Source organism: Microcaecilia unicolor, chromosome 7 (assembly GCF_901765095.1).
Source record: "Microcaecilia unicolor chromosome 7, aMicUni1.1, whole genome shotgun sequence".
Taxonomy (NCBI): domain Eukaryota; kingdom Metazoa; phylum Chordata; class Amphibia; order Gymnophiona; family Siphonopidae; genus Microcaecilia; species Microcaecilia unicolor.
This window is the reverse complement of record NC_044037.1, coordinates 87,263,258-87,281,754: the sequence shown is the minus strand read 5'-3', so window position 1 is coordinate 87,281,754 and position 18,497 is coordinate 87,263,258. Positions and strand designations below refer to the sequence as shown.

General features: G+C 43.8%; 2 protein-coding genes across 3 annotated transcripts in view; one reads left to right on the top strand and one right to left on the bottom strand.

Moving 5' to 3' along the window:
* Positions 1-13,957, bottom strand: part of CRADD (CASP2 and RIPK1 domain containing adaptor with death domain) — a 29,054-nt gene extending 15,097 nt beyond the window's left edge. For both annotated transcript variants that reach the window (XM_030209238.1, XM_030209236.1), the window contains exon 1: positions 13,884-13,957. The gene's annotated coding sequence lies outside the window, so the exon portion shown is untranslated. The remainder of the gene's footprint in view (positions 1-13,883) is intronic.
* A 1,083-nt stretch (positions 13,958-15,040) lies between these two features.
* ARL4C (ADP ribosylation factor like GTPase 4C) lies at positions 15,041-17,182 on the top strand. The gene has a single exon (XM_030209240.1). The coding sequence runs from the start codon at positions 15,759-15,761 to the stop codon at positions 16,335-16,337; it is 579 nt and encodes a 192-aa protein (XP_030065100.1). The 5' UTR covers positions 15,041-15,758; the 3' UTR covers positions 16,338-17,182.
* The last annotated feature ends 1,315 nt before the right edge of the window (positions 17,183-18,497 follow it).

The following is an 18,497-nucleotide window of genomic DNA, read 5'->3' as shown; positions in this document are numbered from 1 at the left end:
ATAAACAGAGAATCCATAGTGGTTGCCCATAAGATAAAATGTTTTTTTAAGTACTTTTCAACTCATGTACAAAACGCTTAGGGGCTGGTTGAACTCATTCATCCAGAAATTCAATAACTTCTGTGACAATTCACCAAGCACATCAAAATGGGAGGAGGAGAGGATCGAAACATGGGCCTGGCACACCTAGACTATCAAAAATTACCTTGAATGGGATCAGAGTAAGGTCAGTTTCAATGGGATCAGAGTTGAAAAACACTAAACATGTTTTTCACTTATTAAAATAAGGGTCGGGGTTGATAGATTTTCGGTTTTCTGGCAGACTGGTTTCACAGCACAGTGTAAATCTCGTGGATTCATGCACAATAAGGAAGAAGGAATCTGCCACTCACGAGACACGTGTTCCAATCCAAAAACTACGTGACGCCTGAGCGCGCCCTGAGATACTGGATTTTAACCGGCAGTAAGCACGCATTAGTGCTTATCGCAGCTTAGTAAAAGGGCCCCTAAAGGTTTTCTCCTATTGGGAATATATCTTTGGTGAATCAGACCCTTTAGGGTCTATTTACTTAGCTATGGAAAGATAAATAATATACTTTACTCATCACTGTTGCACTTTATTTTTCTCCTTGCAAATAAAATCAGGCACAGTATGAGTTTAGAAACTGAGCTGTATCACATGCAAAACAGCTCAATATTAAGCAAATGGAATAATGCAGCTCATGCTAAAACTTCACAAGCCATTGTACTCAGGAAAGTTAAAAACACTTCAAGTAGTAAACTTAAGCTTTTGGGGGCATTGGCAAGCTAACCTCATGAAAGGTGATGATCTCAGGCTGCTGATTTAAAGGGGCAGTATACCACAATGACCTCCCCCCTCCCCCAGCTACATGATCCTGGGGTCACCATCTTTTAAACAAGCCACCATAAAGCCATGGAAAAGGCCTTCACCCCCAAGTCAAAAAATTTCTGGAAGTCCATAAGCAAACTCCTGACCTCCTCCACACTCAACCCAGTCCTCAAGGTGTAATTGTATAACTGGGCGACACAAACTTGGCACCTAGATGCAGAATGCTGAGTGCTAATTCTGTAATGGCATTTGGGCACCCAGACTCTGTAATAAGAGAAAGGGAACATAGTAACATAGTAAATGACGGCAGATAAAGAACTGAATAGTCCATCCAGTCTGCCCAACAGTCACACTCATTATCAAGTCATGAATAAACCACTGATGAATGTGATATAAAATTCTTGATCACTGTCTCTCTTTGGTATTTTTGGGACAGAGACCATAGAAGTCCACCTGGCCCTGTCCTTAGATTCCAACTACAGAAGTTGCCGTCAAAGCCTACTCCAGCCTATCCAAATCCTTCTTGTCATTTGCAAGACACAGACTGTAAAAGTCTGCCCAGCACTGTCCTCATGTTCCAAATTACAGGAGTTTCCGTCAAAGCCCTCTACAGCCCATCCTAAACCAGACTGCCATATATGGGGCCCAGACTGTACAAGCTTGCCTAGCACCGGCCTTAGTTTTTCATAGCTGGAGTCACCAAGCACCACTTGACCTGCAACCGTTTAAGTTTTGTTTTTTTATACCATTCATTTTCTAATTAGAGATCCTCTGTGTTCAAGGGGATGGGATATAATATACCACCTTTCTGTGGTTACGATCAAAATGGTTTACATATTATATACAGGTACTTATTTTAAACTCATAAAAAAGGCCCGTTTCTGTCAGAAATGAAACGGGCGCTAGCAAGGTTTTCCTCAGAGTGTATGTTTTAGAGAGTGTGTGTGTGAGAGATGGAGAGTGTGATAGAGAGTGTGTCAGAGAGAGTGTATGTGAGAGACAGAGAGTGAGTGTGTGCCCCCTCCCCCCATGGTTTGAGGCCACCCCCCACCTCTCTGGTCTCAGGACCCCCCTCACCCCCTCCCTCCCTCCAGCCACCCATGTCCAACAACCCTCCTCTACCCCTGCCCCCCCTCATGTCCAGCGACTCTCCTCTCCCCTGCCCCCCCTCCAGCCACCCAGGCTGATGTTACTCACAGCTGATTCCCAGGCAGGGGGAGGAGTAGGGAAACACACAGAGCAAGTGGCAGGGAGCGGTGCATCAAATGACCTTCCTCTCCCCTGCCTCCCCTCCAGCCACCCATGTCCTGCGACCCTCCTCTCCCCCTGGCCCCCCTGCAGACACCCATGCCCAGCGACCCTACTCTCTCACCTGCCCCTCTTTCATCCACCCAGGTTGTGTAACCAATTCTTCGGGGCAAGCAGGAAAGATCCCCGGTCCTGCCTGCCAGCTGCTGGTGCTCTCCCGCTGCCAGATCGCTGTTCAAAATGGCCACTGAGACTTCCAATGGCGGACTCGCGAGACTTCTGCTGAAGTCTTGGAGGCCGCCCTTGTAAGTATCAGCGGCCATTTTGAACAGCGATCCGGCAATGGGGGAGCATCAGCGCCAGCAGTAGGCAGGCAGGACCGGGGATCTTTCCTGCCTGCCCCGAAGAATTGGTTACACAACCTGGGTGGATGAAGGAGGGGCAGGTGAGAGAGCAGGGTTGTTGGAAATGGGTGGCTAGAGAGGGGGGGGGGCAGGGGACAGGAGGGTCGTTGTTTGATGCGCCGCTCCCTGCCACTTGCTCCGCATGTTTCCCTACTCCTCCCCCTGCCTGGGAATCAGCTGTGAGTGACGTCAACCTGGCTACGGAGCCTAGCTCAGCAACTCCGAAGGAACCACGGACACAGGCAGACACATTAGAACGTTGGTGGTGAGAATTATTATATAGGATGATTTGTCCAGTCACAAGGAGATGCAGTGGGAATTAACCTGGTTCCCCTGCACTAACCATTAGGCTACTCTTCCACTGATAATAGAACAACAGTGTAAGTCAGCATCTATGCGACTACATTTAGGCGGGCTCATTTATGCCATGTCAATAGCAGATGTAAATGTATATGCCTAAATGCAGCACTTTAGCATATAGTGTTCTGTGCCTCCTCCTGCGTATGCCCCTTTGCATCTACGGTTAGACATTTCAATCAATATGGCATACACATCCAATTCTTTGCCCCAAAACTTAGGGCAAATTACAGTTTACTAATCAATCTAGGTATTGACTGTAGTTTTATGATCTTCTCCACTTTATCTGTGACTGCAGTTACCCATCACCTTCTCCCCCTCCCCACACATCTGTCCAAAGCTGTAAGTAAATATTTTTAGTGTGGGCAGGGAAATTATATTGGTTTCACATTTCTTCGAAGGATTAAAAAAAAAGGTTCCTTTCCAAAGCTGGCCCAAGCACCAAGTCTTGTCCAATCATACATACTGTATCTCCAGACGATATTGCTGTTGATGGTTCTACATTAGAACTAAAGGGGCTACAGGTGAAAATTGTTTGTCGGGTGTATGAACCTCCTTCAATGCTAGTCTCAATATGTTGACAGTCTGAAAAGGGACAGGGCTACTTCTACCCAGTCTATTCAAGGTAGGAGATTGCGGATCATAGTGCAATAAAGTCACCAGCCCATGGCCCCCGGTCTGTTCTTCCTCCAGGTCACTCCATTTCTGTTCTAAGTCGAATCCATGGTAAACCAAAAGGAGTACAGTCAGGCACAAGTAGATTTGGAGACAAAGTTTATTCGGGACCAAACACAGCCTTGTCTGCTTCAGGGGTCTACAATAACGTGAACATATAAATAGTAAACATTAAATCATATAATCAGGGGGGGTGACTTTATTATAGCATGTCCTGTGTGATGGGGGTATTATGCTTTCATGGACAGACTTTCAAAATCAAAGTATTATAGGCCTGGGAGATTTTCTTGCGTATCAACAACTTCAGAATTATATCAGAGCACTTGATCCGGTAGGCTGAGGCTTTCCTCTGGGGGTTCATCTGAAAACTTTTTTAAAGAAATTTCTGGAGAATGATCTCTCTGTGTCAGCGATCTTTCATGAATTACAACAATTTCCTAGCACTGGGACTTGCGATACATTATGTGCCCGCTGGAGTGCAGACCTGGGCATCCCTTTGGAGGCCTCGGACTTGAGTCAACTAATTAAAAGAATTCCAGAAGTTTCCATAAATGCTGAACTGCAAGTGTCAGTTTTGAGTTATTCATCAGGCATATTTTACACAAGAGAAAGTATACAAATCTGGATGGAATGGCTAAACGCTTCTATATGTAGGAAATGTACATAGGAAATCAATTCTTTTATCATGCCTTTTGGAGTTATCCTAAAATAAAGAGTTTTTGGTGTGCAATGTTGCGTTATATGGAAAATTCATTGGGCCAATCCCTCCCTCTCTCACCTGCAGGCTTAGACCTAGATAAGTATGAAGCATATCAGCTTCATAACCATTATCATCATCTTTTACTCGGCGAGGGCATTAAGTAAAACAATGATTCTTGGAGTGTGGATCAGTGACACAGTTCCTTCTTTTTGTTGGAATGTAATTGTATTTTACATGCATTGCCTGTCACCTATTATTTCTCTGTGATTACTCTGTGACCTCTGATGTGAATTACTTAGAGAGGTCACACAGCTATGCAACTTCCTGTGGGGGTTAGACACAGCACATGCAGCACATGGAGCACATGGAGCTCATGATCTCTCCTAACCTGAGAGGATCTATGGTGGTGTGAGCATCCATTACCATCTAAGCACATGGAAGGAGCTGATAAGACAAATGTATAGTAATATGTAAATATAAGCCTGTCTGATTATAATCTAACTACAAACTGTGAGTAAACAGATGTTTTGTTACTTCAACTTTAAAGTGACTCAGCAGTGAATTATTCAGGGGTGAATGAGAGAGAGATGAAGAAAGAAATTAACATTTCTAAAGCTGAAGCTGTGTGTACTAAAATCTGCTAATTATTTGCTACAAATAATCCAACAAAAGGGTTATGGGCCCAGGGCTCAGGAATTGAAAAAGAAGAGAAATATTACCAGGCAGAAAAAAAAAGGCCACATTTTTCTCTTAAGTTTTAAAGGAAAGATTCAGTCTGTCTCTCTCTCCCCCCACACAGCAGACAGAAGGCTAAGAAAATGGCTGAGGGAGAAAATTCACCATTGTTCTACTCTCTCAAGGTGCCTAAATTAACTGAGTTTAATTATCGGCAGTGGGAACTAAGATTCATATGTCTCCTTCGAGCAAAAAGATTAAATATATGCTTAGACCAAGACAGAACAGCTGAAAATATGGCTGAATGGGACAATGCAAACTATTATGTGAAGTGCATGCTTTTGGAAGCTCTCTCAGAGAAACAAGCCATATTAGTGGAGGGAAAAGATACACCAAAGGACATTTTATATAAACTGAGAACTATGTATGCAACTACATATGCAAAGCAGCAACCAATTTGGCTGGCAGAGTTGAATGAAACCAAATTAAGGGATAAAAGTAAATGTAATGATCACATTATGCATCTTATGTCTTCATTTCAAAAGTTAGAACTTTCTGGAATTCCCATGTGTGATGCATTGAAAAGAGCATTTCTTTTTACCTCACTATCAAAGAAGTTTGATGTTTTAGGTCTGTAAATGAGGCCATTGAAGGGCAATCTTTTGAACAGACAACATCAAAACTAAGGCAGGAATGCATAATAAATGATTCTGAGGAGATGTGTTCTCAAAGCAAGTCAGAGAGAAATGAAACAAATTTCTTGGCAAAGAACAGAGGAAGGCGGAGCTATGGGAAAACTCCACCCAAGGGCAAGCTGATTTGCTACTCATGTGGAAAGGAGGGACATGTATCTAAATGGTGTAAGGAAACACAAAACACTCCCTCTAGCTCACCTAAGCCAATGGAACTAAAGAATTTTCAAACCAGGAAATGTATGAAGGACAAAGATAAACACAAGGGCTATCTAATGGCAGAAAAATCTTTGACTATGGTAAATAATAATTCAAATGAAAGTACTTGGATTTTGGATTCAGGGAGCACATGCCATTTAACCAATTGTAAAGATTTCTTTCAGGAAATGTGTCCAGAGGAAGGTATTCTTAAAACTGCAAACGCAGGGACTGCTAAGATCCAAGCAAAAGGTATTGGATTCTTAAAATGCAAAGTGTCTAATGAAGTTAAAGAAATTCCTGTAAGTGATGTCTTGTATATTCCCCAAGCAGTTTGCAATATGCTTAGTGTATCTACATTAGATAAGAAGGGATTTGTGATTCATTTTGAAAACAGTAAGTGCACAATCTCTAAAAATGATGAAGTGTATGCTGAAGCTTTTATGCATAATGATGTTTATAAGCTGAACATTTCAGGTGAAGCCTCACATATGGCGCAAGTAAGGAAGAATGATGGTAAATGTAGTCTGGAAATCTGGCACCACCGCCTGGGACATCGTGATTCTAAGGTGATCCAGGATCTTCACAGTGGGCAACTAGCCACCGGCATTCAGATAAGTGCAGATGCTGGTAAAATGGAGAAATGCATAGACTGTGTTACTCAAAAAGGTGTGAGACCCTCATTTCCTGCATACACAGGAAATAGGAGTAATAAAGTACTGGACTTAATACACAGTGACTTATGTGGACCGTTTAATATCCCATCATTGGGAAATAACAGATTTGTGCTAATATTCTTGGATGATTTCTCTAGATATTGTGTGGCCTATTTGCTGAAAGAAAAAAGTCAAGTCACAGACATGCTGAAGAAATACGTAGCCATGGTGAGCAATAAATTTGAAAGAAAACCAAAGGTTCTTCAGACCGACAATGGTGGTGAGTTCACTTCACAAAGCATGCGCACATTTCTAGAACAAGAAGGCATTCAGCATATCACAACAGTAGCTTATACACCAGAGCAAAATTCTGTTGCAGAGAGAAAATTTAGGTCACTTGTGGAAATGACCAGATGTATGCTGTCAGATAGCAATCTCCCTAAAAGACTATGGGGGGAAGCCATTCTCACAGCAGTGTACCTACAAAACAGAATGCCAACTAAAGGCGCTGAGCGCACACCACATGAGACATGGCATGGTAGGAAGCCAAACCTGTCACACATAAGAACATTTGGAAGTACAGCATATGCTCATGTACCAAAGCAAAGAAGGCATAAGCTGGATTCCACAACAGAAAGGGGCATTTTAGTTGGCTATGCTCCAGGACACAAAGGATATAGAATTTTGAATCTGAAAACTGGAATTGTTGGCATAAGACATGTTACATATTTTGATGAAAACAAAAGGGTTGATAAAGGCTGGATTATCCCAGATGAGCCTTATCATCCAGAATATGAAAATAGAACCATAATAGACATGCCAGTGTATATAAATGCCATACCAAGGCAGATGTCTGAAAGCAACTCACCTGTATCTAACGAGGAACAGGCAGAGGAAGCAGACACAGAAAGAATCATTGAAGAAGACAGTACAGTTGGAGAAGGGGAATCAATTGGAGAAGGACTCTCAGATTTAGAGGATGCGGAAAGGTCAGACCAACCTGTTGTCAGACGCTCATCCAGGGAAAACAAAGGTGTTCCACCCCCAAGACTGTCTTACCTAACAAAGTCAGCAGAAGCTCAAGAGCCCTTAACATGGGATGAGATTGAGAAAATGCCAGCAGAAGAAGCTGCTGAATGGCATAAAGCTGCACAAGAAGAAATTGATGCATTGGATAAAAATAATACTTGGATTCTTACAAAATTACCTCCTGGCAAGAAAGCTATAGGATGCAAATGGGTATTCAAGTTAAAAAGGAATGCACAAGGAAAAGTGGAAAGGTATAAAGCCAGATTAGTGGCAAAGGGATATCTTCAAAAATATGGAGAAGATTTTGATGAAGTGTTTGCACCTGTAGTGAAACACACGACAATCAGAACACTTCTGAGCATTGCAGTCTCAAAAGGCATGCAAGTCAACCACATTGATGTGAAAACAGCGTTTCTTCACGGAGAAATAACTGAAGACTTGTACATGGAACAGCCAACAGGTTTCATAAATACAAAACAAAGACAGCTAGTGTGTAAATTAAACAAAGGTCTTTATGGATTAAAGCAAAGTGCAAAATGTTGGAATGATAAATTGCATGAAATATTGACAAATTTAGGATTTAAGCAAGGTGAAGCAGATAAATGTTTGTACACTAGGTGCACAAATGGACAATATGCATACATTTTAGCTTTTGTTGATGATCTGCTCATTGCAAGCAAAAGTGAGCAAGAGTACAAGGACATTGTAAAGTGTTTAAACCAGAATGTTGAGATAAAAGAACTTGGTAATGTGTCATACTATCTTGGTATAGAAATTGAGAAACAAAATGATGGTTCTTATCTTCTAAGCCAGAAGCAGAAAATAAATGAGCTTATTGAAAGTTTAGGTATGCAAGATGCCCAAGTTGTAAGCACTCCCATGATCACTGATTTTCTGAAGGATGAAACAGTAAGAGAACCTTTACCAGATAACATCCAATATAGATCAGCCATAGGTAAGCTTTTATATCTAGCTACCACATACAGGGCTGATATAGCAAATGCAGTAGGAATTTTGAGCAGAAGGGTCAGCTCACCTACCAAATCAGATTGGACTGCAGTTAAAAGGATGGTAAGGTATTTAAAGGGTACCATTGATTGTAAATTAAAGATTTCAGCCAATAGTAATCCAAAACTAATATGTTACTGTGATTCAGATTGGGCAGGGGATCATTCTGATTATAAATCCACAAGTGGATATGTGTTTATGTATGGAAATGTACAAATTTCATGGGCCAGTCATAAACAAAGTATTGTGAGTTTGTCTTCTACAGAAGCTGAATATGTGGCCGTATCAGAAGCGTGCAGAGAACTGATGTGGATTGAAGATAATCAGAGCTGCATCCGACTGTCACAGAATGACAAGGTTCAGTCACGCACCAAGCACATCGCAACGAAATACCACAACGTGCGAGAGTTGGTGAAAGAAGGGGTCATCAGTCTACACTATTGTCACACCAGTGAGATGACAGCTGACATCATGACCAAACCGTTACCCAGAGAACATTTTGTGAATCTGCGTATAAAGCTTGGACTTTGTATGAATAAATAATTGCATGACAGTTATGCATGAGAAGGGGTTTGTTGGAATGTAATTGTATTTTACATGCATTGCCTGTCACCTATTATTTCTCTGTGATTACTCTGTGACCTCTGATGTGAATTACTTAGAGAGGTCACACAGCCATGCAACTTCCTGTGGGGGTTAGACACAGCACATGCAGCACATGGAGCTCATGATCTCTCCTAACCTGAGAGGATCTATGGTGGTGTGAGCATCCATTACCATCTAAGCACATGGAAGGAGCTGATAAGACAAATGTATAGTAATATGTAAATATAAGCCTGTCTGATTATAATCTAACTACAAACTGTGAGTAAACAGATGTTTTGTTACTTCAACTTTAAAGTGACTCAGCAGTGAATTATTCAGGGGTGAATGAGAGAGAGATGAAGAAAGAAATTAACATTTCTAAAGCTGAAGCTGTGTGTACTAAAATCTGCTAATTATTTGCTACAAATAATCCAACACTTTTTGGGTTTGGTGCAATCGTTTACACACCCTTATGCTGCTGCTGCTGCTGCTGCTGGAGCAAAGACAAGCTAAATCTTCTTTTAAATGGAAAAAAAAATCCTCTCTGTTGGTTTGGGAAGTTTATATTCAACTAGTAAAAAAGCCCCGTTTCTGATGCAAATGAAACGGGGGGCTAGCAATGTTTTCTTCTGTGTGCATGTGGGAGTGTGTGTGTCCCTGCCCTCTGGCCTCTCTCCCCTCCCCCCTCTGAGTCCTTCACTGTTACAGAGCCAACGATTTGATTTCGTGCTCTGCTGTTTTCCTTCACTGACTGTGTTAGAGAGGGCGGGGCAGACACTCATAGGGAAACCGGATATCTCGCCCCCTTCACACTTCCGGCTGGAGGCTTCATAGAACGTTGGTGTTGCCTTTTATATAGAGAGATCATTGTCCCATAAAGAACAGAGGGGTCCTTTTACAAAGTGGCGGTAAGGCTACTGTGCATGTAGCACGTGCCAAATCGACACTACTGCCCGCTTAGCGTGCCCATCCGGTGGAAATTTTGAAGTTGGTGTGCGCTGTTTCCCGCAGTAGAAAATATTTTTCTATTTTCTACCACAGGGGACGTTCCCGGTGGTAATTGGCAGCGCGACCACATTAGCGCACACTGTATGAGTACCACTCGTGTAGCACGTGAACCCTTACCGCTAGGTCAGTGGAAGGCGGTAAATGCTCAGGCAGTAACTACATTTAATTTTAGTGCACTGCCATTTACTGCTCCCATTAAAAAAGCCTTTTTTCCCAGCTGCGTTAAAAAATGGCCCAGCGCATGCCAAAAACATGCACCCACACTACCACAGGCCACTTTTTACCGTGGCTTAGTAAAAGGACCCGAGTCTTATTTTTAAACTATTTTGATTATCTTTAAGAAGAAGGGGGCTCCCCATGTAGCCCACATTGTTTTTTCTTTGTTTTGTTTTTTAGGTGGATGTGGGTAGGTTTTTGGTTAGTGAGGAATAGGTTGGGGTTAGTGTGCACATTTCATCTGTTGGGAGGTTTAACCAATGACTGGATGGCTGGGGGGAATCAGAAAAAAAAACCCTCAGTGCATATTTTATCATATTTTTGGACACACTTGTAAATATGGTTAGTCTGCTTATAGTATGTGTTTTGGTTGAAACATTCCTTGCTGTTTTGTATTTACGATGGTTCATTTATGTTTTCAGTACCATGAATATTTAATAAAAAAGATTTATACTAAATCATACAATCAAATAAAGAGGCCCTTTTACGAAAGTGCAAGTCTACCGCGGGCTTGCCACACAGCAATTTGGCTCTACCGCTGGGCTCCTGGGGGAGCCAGGCAGTAGCTCAGATCCCCACCGAGCGCTATTCCCAGAGCTAGAAAATATTTTTGTATTTTCTGGCGCCGGGGTCATGCCTGGCGGTAATAGGGCAGTGCTGCATGCTGCCCAGTTACCATGGAAGCCCTTACCGCATCCAAAATAAGAGACGGTTAGGGCTCCCCCCAGAAATGGCTGTGCAGCAAGTGTTTAACTTATCACATGGCCATTTCCTTCCTTTAAAAAAAAGCCTTTTACCAGTGGCAGTAAAAGGGGGCCTGAGCGCATGGCAAACCCGTGCTCCGACACCACCGCAGGGCCCTTTTTACTGCCGCTTGGTAAAAGGAGCCCCAAATTCATAGAATCTCAAATAAATAAATCCAAAATGAAACAATATAAAAGCTGCTATGAAGGCAAATAATTCTTTAAAATAAATTGAAAATACATACCCCCTTATTCTATAAAAGTTGCCAAAAATTTATGTGTGCAATTTTATTAAATAAGTTCATTAGTACCAATAACTAGCATTTTAACAAGCAATTATTGGCAATAATTAGATTTAATTGGAACTTACATAAGTAAATTTAGGCGTGGGATCCACACCTAAATTTTACATGTGAGTAAAAAAAGGGGCATGGAAATGGGAGGGTCATGGGCAGAAGGGGGCATTCCTACCGTGTTATTGTAGAAAATGGGGGATACGCGCCTAGTTTAGGGGCCCTTTTACTAAGTAGCGGTAAGCCTACCGTGGGCTTGCCAATCAGCAATCCGGAACTACCGCCGGCCCAACACGGGTACTAGCAGTAGTTCCAACCCCAGCGTGTGGCATTTCCAGCGCTAGCACAAATATTTGAAAAATAATGGTTACTGGCGAGTTAGCACAGAAACCTTTACTGCCACCTCAATGGGTGATGGTAAGTGCGCCCCCTGAAATGGCTGCACGGTAAAGTGTGAACTTACCACACAGCCATTTCATTTTTGGCCATTTTTACCCGCTACAGTAAAAGAGATCTTAGCACTCAGCAAAAACGGCCACCACTGCTAGTGCAGGGCCCCTTTTACCACAGCTTAATAAAAGGGCCCCTTAAGCACGTACATTTACACATGTTTCAGTTGTTACAACAGCCGTGCCTAAAGTTAGGCATGATTACCGGGCTTAAGTACTATTTTATAAACTGTGCCTAACTTTAAGAATGGCTTATAGAATAGCGTTTTGGGTTTTTTTGCGCCAATTTTTTTAGATGCCACATATAGAATCTAGCCCATAATGAGTAGGGTCAATTGTAGAAAAAGGAGAAGTGGTGTAGGTAGAACAAAATGCAGTATGGAAGTGTCACTGAGAGCATGCCTCCTAAATCCGTATGCATAAACACAAATAGAATGTCACAAATCTCACAGCCACTGCAAAAAAAAAAAACAGTACAGAAAAACACTATAAAACATATGTAATAATAATATAAAAAGAAAACGTGCTAGTGTATAATCCTCAGGACCCCCCTCCCCCACACACACAAATATTCAGTAGTTAGCATAAATACAAACAACTTTAATGATACCAGCATAAAAATAAGAGTGTTTCAAAGCAAATTGCAAGAAATATGTGACAGCTACAGTTCTAAAAACACATATCAACCTGAACATGTATCACAAAAAAGAGATAGTGAAAACAACTGAAAAAAATAAGAGAGTCCATTGTTGGCAGGTATGATAGAACACTTTGGGCCCCTTTTACCAAGCTGCGGCAAAAAGGGGGCTGTGCTCGCATTTTCATGTGTGCCAAGGCCCCCTTTTACTGCAGCAGGTAAAAGGGAAGTCTCTTTTTCCTGCAGGAAATGGAGATGTTCCCTTGCTAACCTGGTGGAAACCGGAATGCAATTACCGCCAGGTAGTGCCGGATATGACAGTGCACTAGGGATGGGAAGTACTGCTGGGCTGCTGTGGTAGCCTGGCGGTACTTCCTGTTTAGCAAGCGGTAAGCCCGAATTGGGCTTACCACAGTTTAGTAAAAGGGGCCCTTAAAAAGTAGCTCTAACTCAAAGAAAAGTTCATAAGTAATGCTTCATTAAAAGGTGCTACTGATGCATCTGTAAAAATTAAAAAAGTACAAAAATATTAGTCCATTTCAACTCATGGACAAAATCATAAAGTAAATACCAGAAATACTCATAAATAAGCCAACATAAGTGAATACCTCTACAAGCATAATTACATCCGGTGAGCTCAAACTATGAGCATCTAAGAAGAATTGTAAAAAATATATATAGCTAGTAGATCTCCAATGCAGATGTATATGAATATGTAAAGACAAAAAAAAGAGCAATATAGACTTACTATATGTCGGAGCAAGAAAGGAAAAGTGCCACATATGCGTGCTAAATAATTAAACAGAATTAGATAAAAACTGCAAAATGAACAAATGATATAATGAAAGCAGTAAAGCTTAAAAAAAAAAAAAGCAATGAATGACACTTAAGGGCTCTTTTACTATAGGGTTGCCGCATGGCAACCTGGAACTACTGCCCCAACACGGGTTTGTATGCAGGTTTGAAAGGGGGCAGCATGCACAAGTGGTTTCAGCATAGTCCTCATTTATACACCCTACAGCTACGTTTGGAAAAAAAAATTTCCTCGTGTGCCTTTAGCACAGGAAACTTTTTGCCAGGTCTGGGGCAGCATTAGGTGGATTGGTTAGCACCCCTTTTCTCCCTCAAGACAGACCACCCTGCCCTAGGCTCCACAAATATTTAAAAAAGCAGGCTGGTGGTCTAGGGCCCCTGCCATGACCCCTTTTGAACATCGGTCACCATGACCCTCCCGCCCTCCTTTACCTACAAAACTAAAAAAAAAAATACCCTGGTAATCATCCAGTGGCCCCCCTCCTTCCCTCTCTCAGGCACAGAAACAATGGTGTTCCAATCAGTAGTGTTCCTTGATTGATTGACTGGTTGGTTGGCTGAAATCTGTGCCCCCCCCCCCCCCCCCAATGCAGCGTCGTTGTCCCTTCCCTGGCGCATCATCTCAGGACCCCCCTCCCCCCCTTTACCTCCTGGGTTGCTGGGGGCTGCTGCGCGGCTGTCGCTCCGCCGGTTCCCTGCGCCCTCTGCCCTGGAACAGGAAGCAAACATCAGAGGGCGCAGAACCGGCGGGCGGAGCCGACAGCTGCGCGGCTGCTCCCTGAGTCCCTCCCTGTATCCCCCCTGCAGCGTGCACCTAGGGCGGATCGCCCCGCCCTCAGTACGCCGCTGGGTCCAATGCCTCTCCCTTCCAAGTCAAAAATTGTCCTGGTGGTGGTAGTCCAGTTGAAAACCATTGTCTCCCTCGTGGAACTGGGTGTCACTTGTTAACTCTATATATTCAACACAGAAGTGAAGGAGGCAGACTGAGAAGCAGTATGAGGGGTATCTTCCAGTATAGTCACCTGATCTAGTCCATGTGTGTAAAAGGCTTAGCCTTCGAAATAAAAGAAAATATATATTTTTTTACTATAGTTTTCGAACGTCTGAACCTTCATGCTCAATGGAATCTTTCTGCATTTCAATGACTGTTCCGGCTCTGACCACAAGGGGGGTTACAGCACCGTATAATTAACCGCATACTCTGCAGAAAAAGCGCCAGAGAGAGAGGTGGAGGAGATTAGCTTTGATGGTGTGAAATCCAGACTAGAACATCTATGCATGATATGGAATATAAATGCAAGAAACGATATGACGATAAGCACATAGCCTCCGTTCCGTTTCCAGCGGGCTACAGCTGATTATTTATTTATTGGGGGTGAAAATGCTGCTGAATCAGTAGCGTACAGAATTTGCCATTTGAGAACCTGCGCGTCCTGGGATTAAGCTGCTACTTTCCGTATGTCCTGTACACTGAAATAAAATCTCTCCAGCATACATTAATATTAATAAGGTGTCGTCAGACTCTGCCGATCCTTCGCTGCCTTCAGATACCATGAGCAGCAGCAGCAGGCGCTGAACTGAAGATGCTAAGTGATATATACCTGACGCTCTTCAAATGAAAACAAGTTTCCATCCTTAAAAGGGCGATCCTGCGTCTAATGTGGGTCCCACCCCAACCGTGAGTTTTGCAGGAAGCCTGTTTTACAGTATGTGGGAGTGTCTTCAACGAGTACATTTCCTCTTTAAAAGTGCTAGCCCCGCCACTTCCCTCAAGCCGGCTGTGTCTGGCTCTGACGGAGAGGGTGTAGGAGCGCTGGGAGGAGTTTGATGGATTGAGCTGCAGTTTCATTACCGTGCTGCCGCTTTCCACCCAGGGAGGGTAAAAAATTATTGTCCTGAAAACAGGGACCGTCCAGGTGGCGGGGCCCGGCTGCTGAGGTGGATCTGCAGTTCATCGAGGTGAGCAGATGGAGGAAACTCCGCCTGGGCTTTGCGGCATGGAATGAATGGACTGTGAGCAGAGGCAGAGAGAGGTGTAGGGAGTGCGATCGCAAGACCGTGGAAGGGTGCAGTCCAGACTGTTAACCATTCTTTACGTACAGGAGCACCCTCCAAGCCTTTGCTGGATCCAGGACTGCCAGCCCAGGCCACTGCTGTTGTTCACTTTAACCCTTCAGGGACCGGAGCTACTGGAATGTTCCTGCCATCCTGTGGACATATTTTGTCCCAGCTTCTACCTTGGAATCACAGCTGTTTCCTGCAGGAACTGGATAGCAATTGTGGATACTGAATTTTGGGACCACGTTTCTAGTTCTCTTATGTTCATGTCTTCCTTCTAATCCTTCCACACAAAAAAAAAAACACCACCCTGTACCAGCCCAGTGATTTGGCAGAAATCCTAGAGGAAAGTCATTAATTACCAAAAGCAGGACTCTGTTTAGATAATTACAGAGTTGTTTTGTTTTTTTAATTAAGAAGTGAATTCACCTGGCTCAGTGGACTCTTCCCATTGTGCGTGCAAGATGGGTAACATTTCATCCAATATTTCTGCTTTCCAGTCTCTGCACATTGTCATGCTGGGCTTGGACTCTGCTGGCAAGACCACGGTGCTGTATCGGCTCAAGTTCAATGAGTTTGTGAACACGGTGCCCACTATTGGCTTCAACACCGAGAAGATACGACTGAGCAACGGCGCCGCCAAGGGCATCAGCTGCCACTTCTGGGACGTGGGTGGTCAGGAGAAGCTTCGGCCGCTGTGGAAGTCGTACAGCCGCTGCACCGATGGCATCATCTATGTTGTGGACTCTGTGGATGTGGACAGGCTGGAGGAAGCTAAAACGGAACTGCACAAGGTCACCAAGTTTGCAGAGAACCAAGGCACCCCTCTGCTGGTTATTGCCAACAAGCAGGACCTGCCCCGCTCCCTGCCAGTGACAGAGATTGAGAAGCAGCTAGCTCTGCCTGAGCTGACTCCCTCCACCACATACCACGTGCAACCAGCCTGCGCCATCATTGGCGAAGGATTGACCGAAGGTATGGACAAGCTGTATGAGATGATCCTCAAACGGCGGAAATCCCTCAAACAGAAAAAGAAACGGTAACAACTAAACCAGCCAAAGTTATTGACTTTGGATTATACCAAGAGAGAGAAAGAGAAAACAAAAAACACTGGCCCAGTTTACAGTTCAGCTTTCCAGCCTCCCTCTACAGAACACTGTAATGGCAGAGCTCCACATGGGTGCCCTTTCCAGTGTTTTTCTGACTTGCCTTGTGAAAATTGGCGTTTTAGCTGGACACTGTAGGATTCCCAGACTGCATGACTGATGTAGCCCTGAGCTGAGTTATCAAAGTAGAAATGTGGGGGACAAGGTGGCCTTTGTTAAGATGATGAGTTTGTTTTTTGTAAGAACAACCTCTAGCAGGACTAAAGGTTGTCTGTGATGGGAGGAATATGAACAGCACTCTTGGGTTCTTGGTATGCTAGGGCTGAGTCCCGAGGGTTGCAGGACTGGACCCAATCAGGCTGTGTGATGCATCCTATACAGTTTCTCCACCCCAACACTTATCTACTCTCTCCTCCTAGCAGATGGGGAACAGCACTTTTTACCTGCTTGTCTCCTTTTCTGTAGACTAGGGGGCCCTGCAGAGGAGTCAGACACAGGGAAGGACTGCTGATCTGCTGCTGAGGAGACTGGAGGGAGAGGATTGATCAAAATGCAGAACCCAGGACAGTCATCCCAGTGCTTCCTTCCCTAGGGATAATCCTGGGGAGCACCTGCAGTGAAGCTGAACTGTTCTGAATTCCCCAGAACAATGTAACTGGCTGATCTTGTGCTTTGGAAATATCACAGTTCTCCCATAGGTGAACCTGTGTGGAAAGGGGGAGTGACAAGCATGGGATCAGAGAAGGGATGGTGAAACTCAATGTGAAAAGCAACTTGTGCTAGAAAAAGAAAAACTGTGTGTGGAAGGGGTGCTGTTCAGCTATGTGCTTCCATCCTTCTTCTGGGTGGCACTGGGGGTGGATTCAACATGAACTTCAGTCCTTTCTTACCAGTTTATAATTTTTCTGTTGGGGTATCACTGTTGTACTGCAATGTGTGGTAAGGGGTAAAATGCCCTGTTATTTCACTGTAAGACAAAAGCAGGGCATCCCAGTATACTGTAATATGACTCCAGTAGCCCTAGTGAGGGCAACACCTTGGAATGTAAAGGTCTATGAAGGAGTCTTAGCTGTGGAGGATCGCCTGGGGCTGCTTAGCTAAGCTATTTCCTGGGATACTACTTAGGCAATGAACTGTGAAATCCCTCTGTTTTTTTGTGGGGGGGAGGGGAGCGACATAGTTTAAGATTAGTCTTCAGTTCGGTTTAATGTGTATCTTAAGACTGCAGGAGGGACTTTTTTTAAGTGATACTGTTTAAGCACACAAATGCAATATATATATTTTGTCCACCAACACTGTGAGCTTGGTGAAGTCACTTGCATCTTTTCTATGCTTCAGTTTGGATTCCAACTTTGTCATGGACTCTGTGTCACACTGAGCAAGTCACTTTATCTCCCTGTGCCTCAGTTTATCCAATCATAATTAGGTAAAAATGTTATTTTTTCTGTCCCTCGCGAAAACTTTAATATAGCTTTAAGTGACCAGCAGGCTTATTTTCGAAAGAGAAGGGCACCCATCTTTTGACACAAATCGGGAGATGGGCGTCCTTCTCCCAGGGTCACCCAAATCGGCATAATCGAAAGCCAATTCTGGGCATCCTCAACTGCTTTCCATTGTGGGGACAACCAAAGTTCACGGGGGGGGGGGGGGGTGTCGGAAGCATAGCAAAGGCGTGACTGGGGTGTGCCTAACACATGGGCGTCCTCGACCGATAATGGAAAAAAGAAGGGCGTCCCTGACGAGCACTTGGGTGACTTTACTTGGTCCATTTTTTCTTACGACTAAGCCTCAAAAAGGTGCCTGAACTGACCAGATGACCACCGGAGGGAATCGGGGATGACCTCTCCTTACTCCCCCAGTGGTCACTAACCCCCTCCCACCCTAAAAAAAAAAATATATATTTTTCCAGCCTCTATGCCAGCCTCAAATATCATACCCAGCTCCATGACAGCAGTATGCAGGTCCCAGGAGCAGTTTTAGGGAGTACTGCAGTGCACTTCAGGCAGGCAGACCCAGGCCCATCCCCCCTACCTGTTACACTTGTGGTGGTAAATGTGAGCCCTCCAAAACCCACCACAAACCCACTGTACCCACATC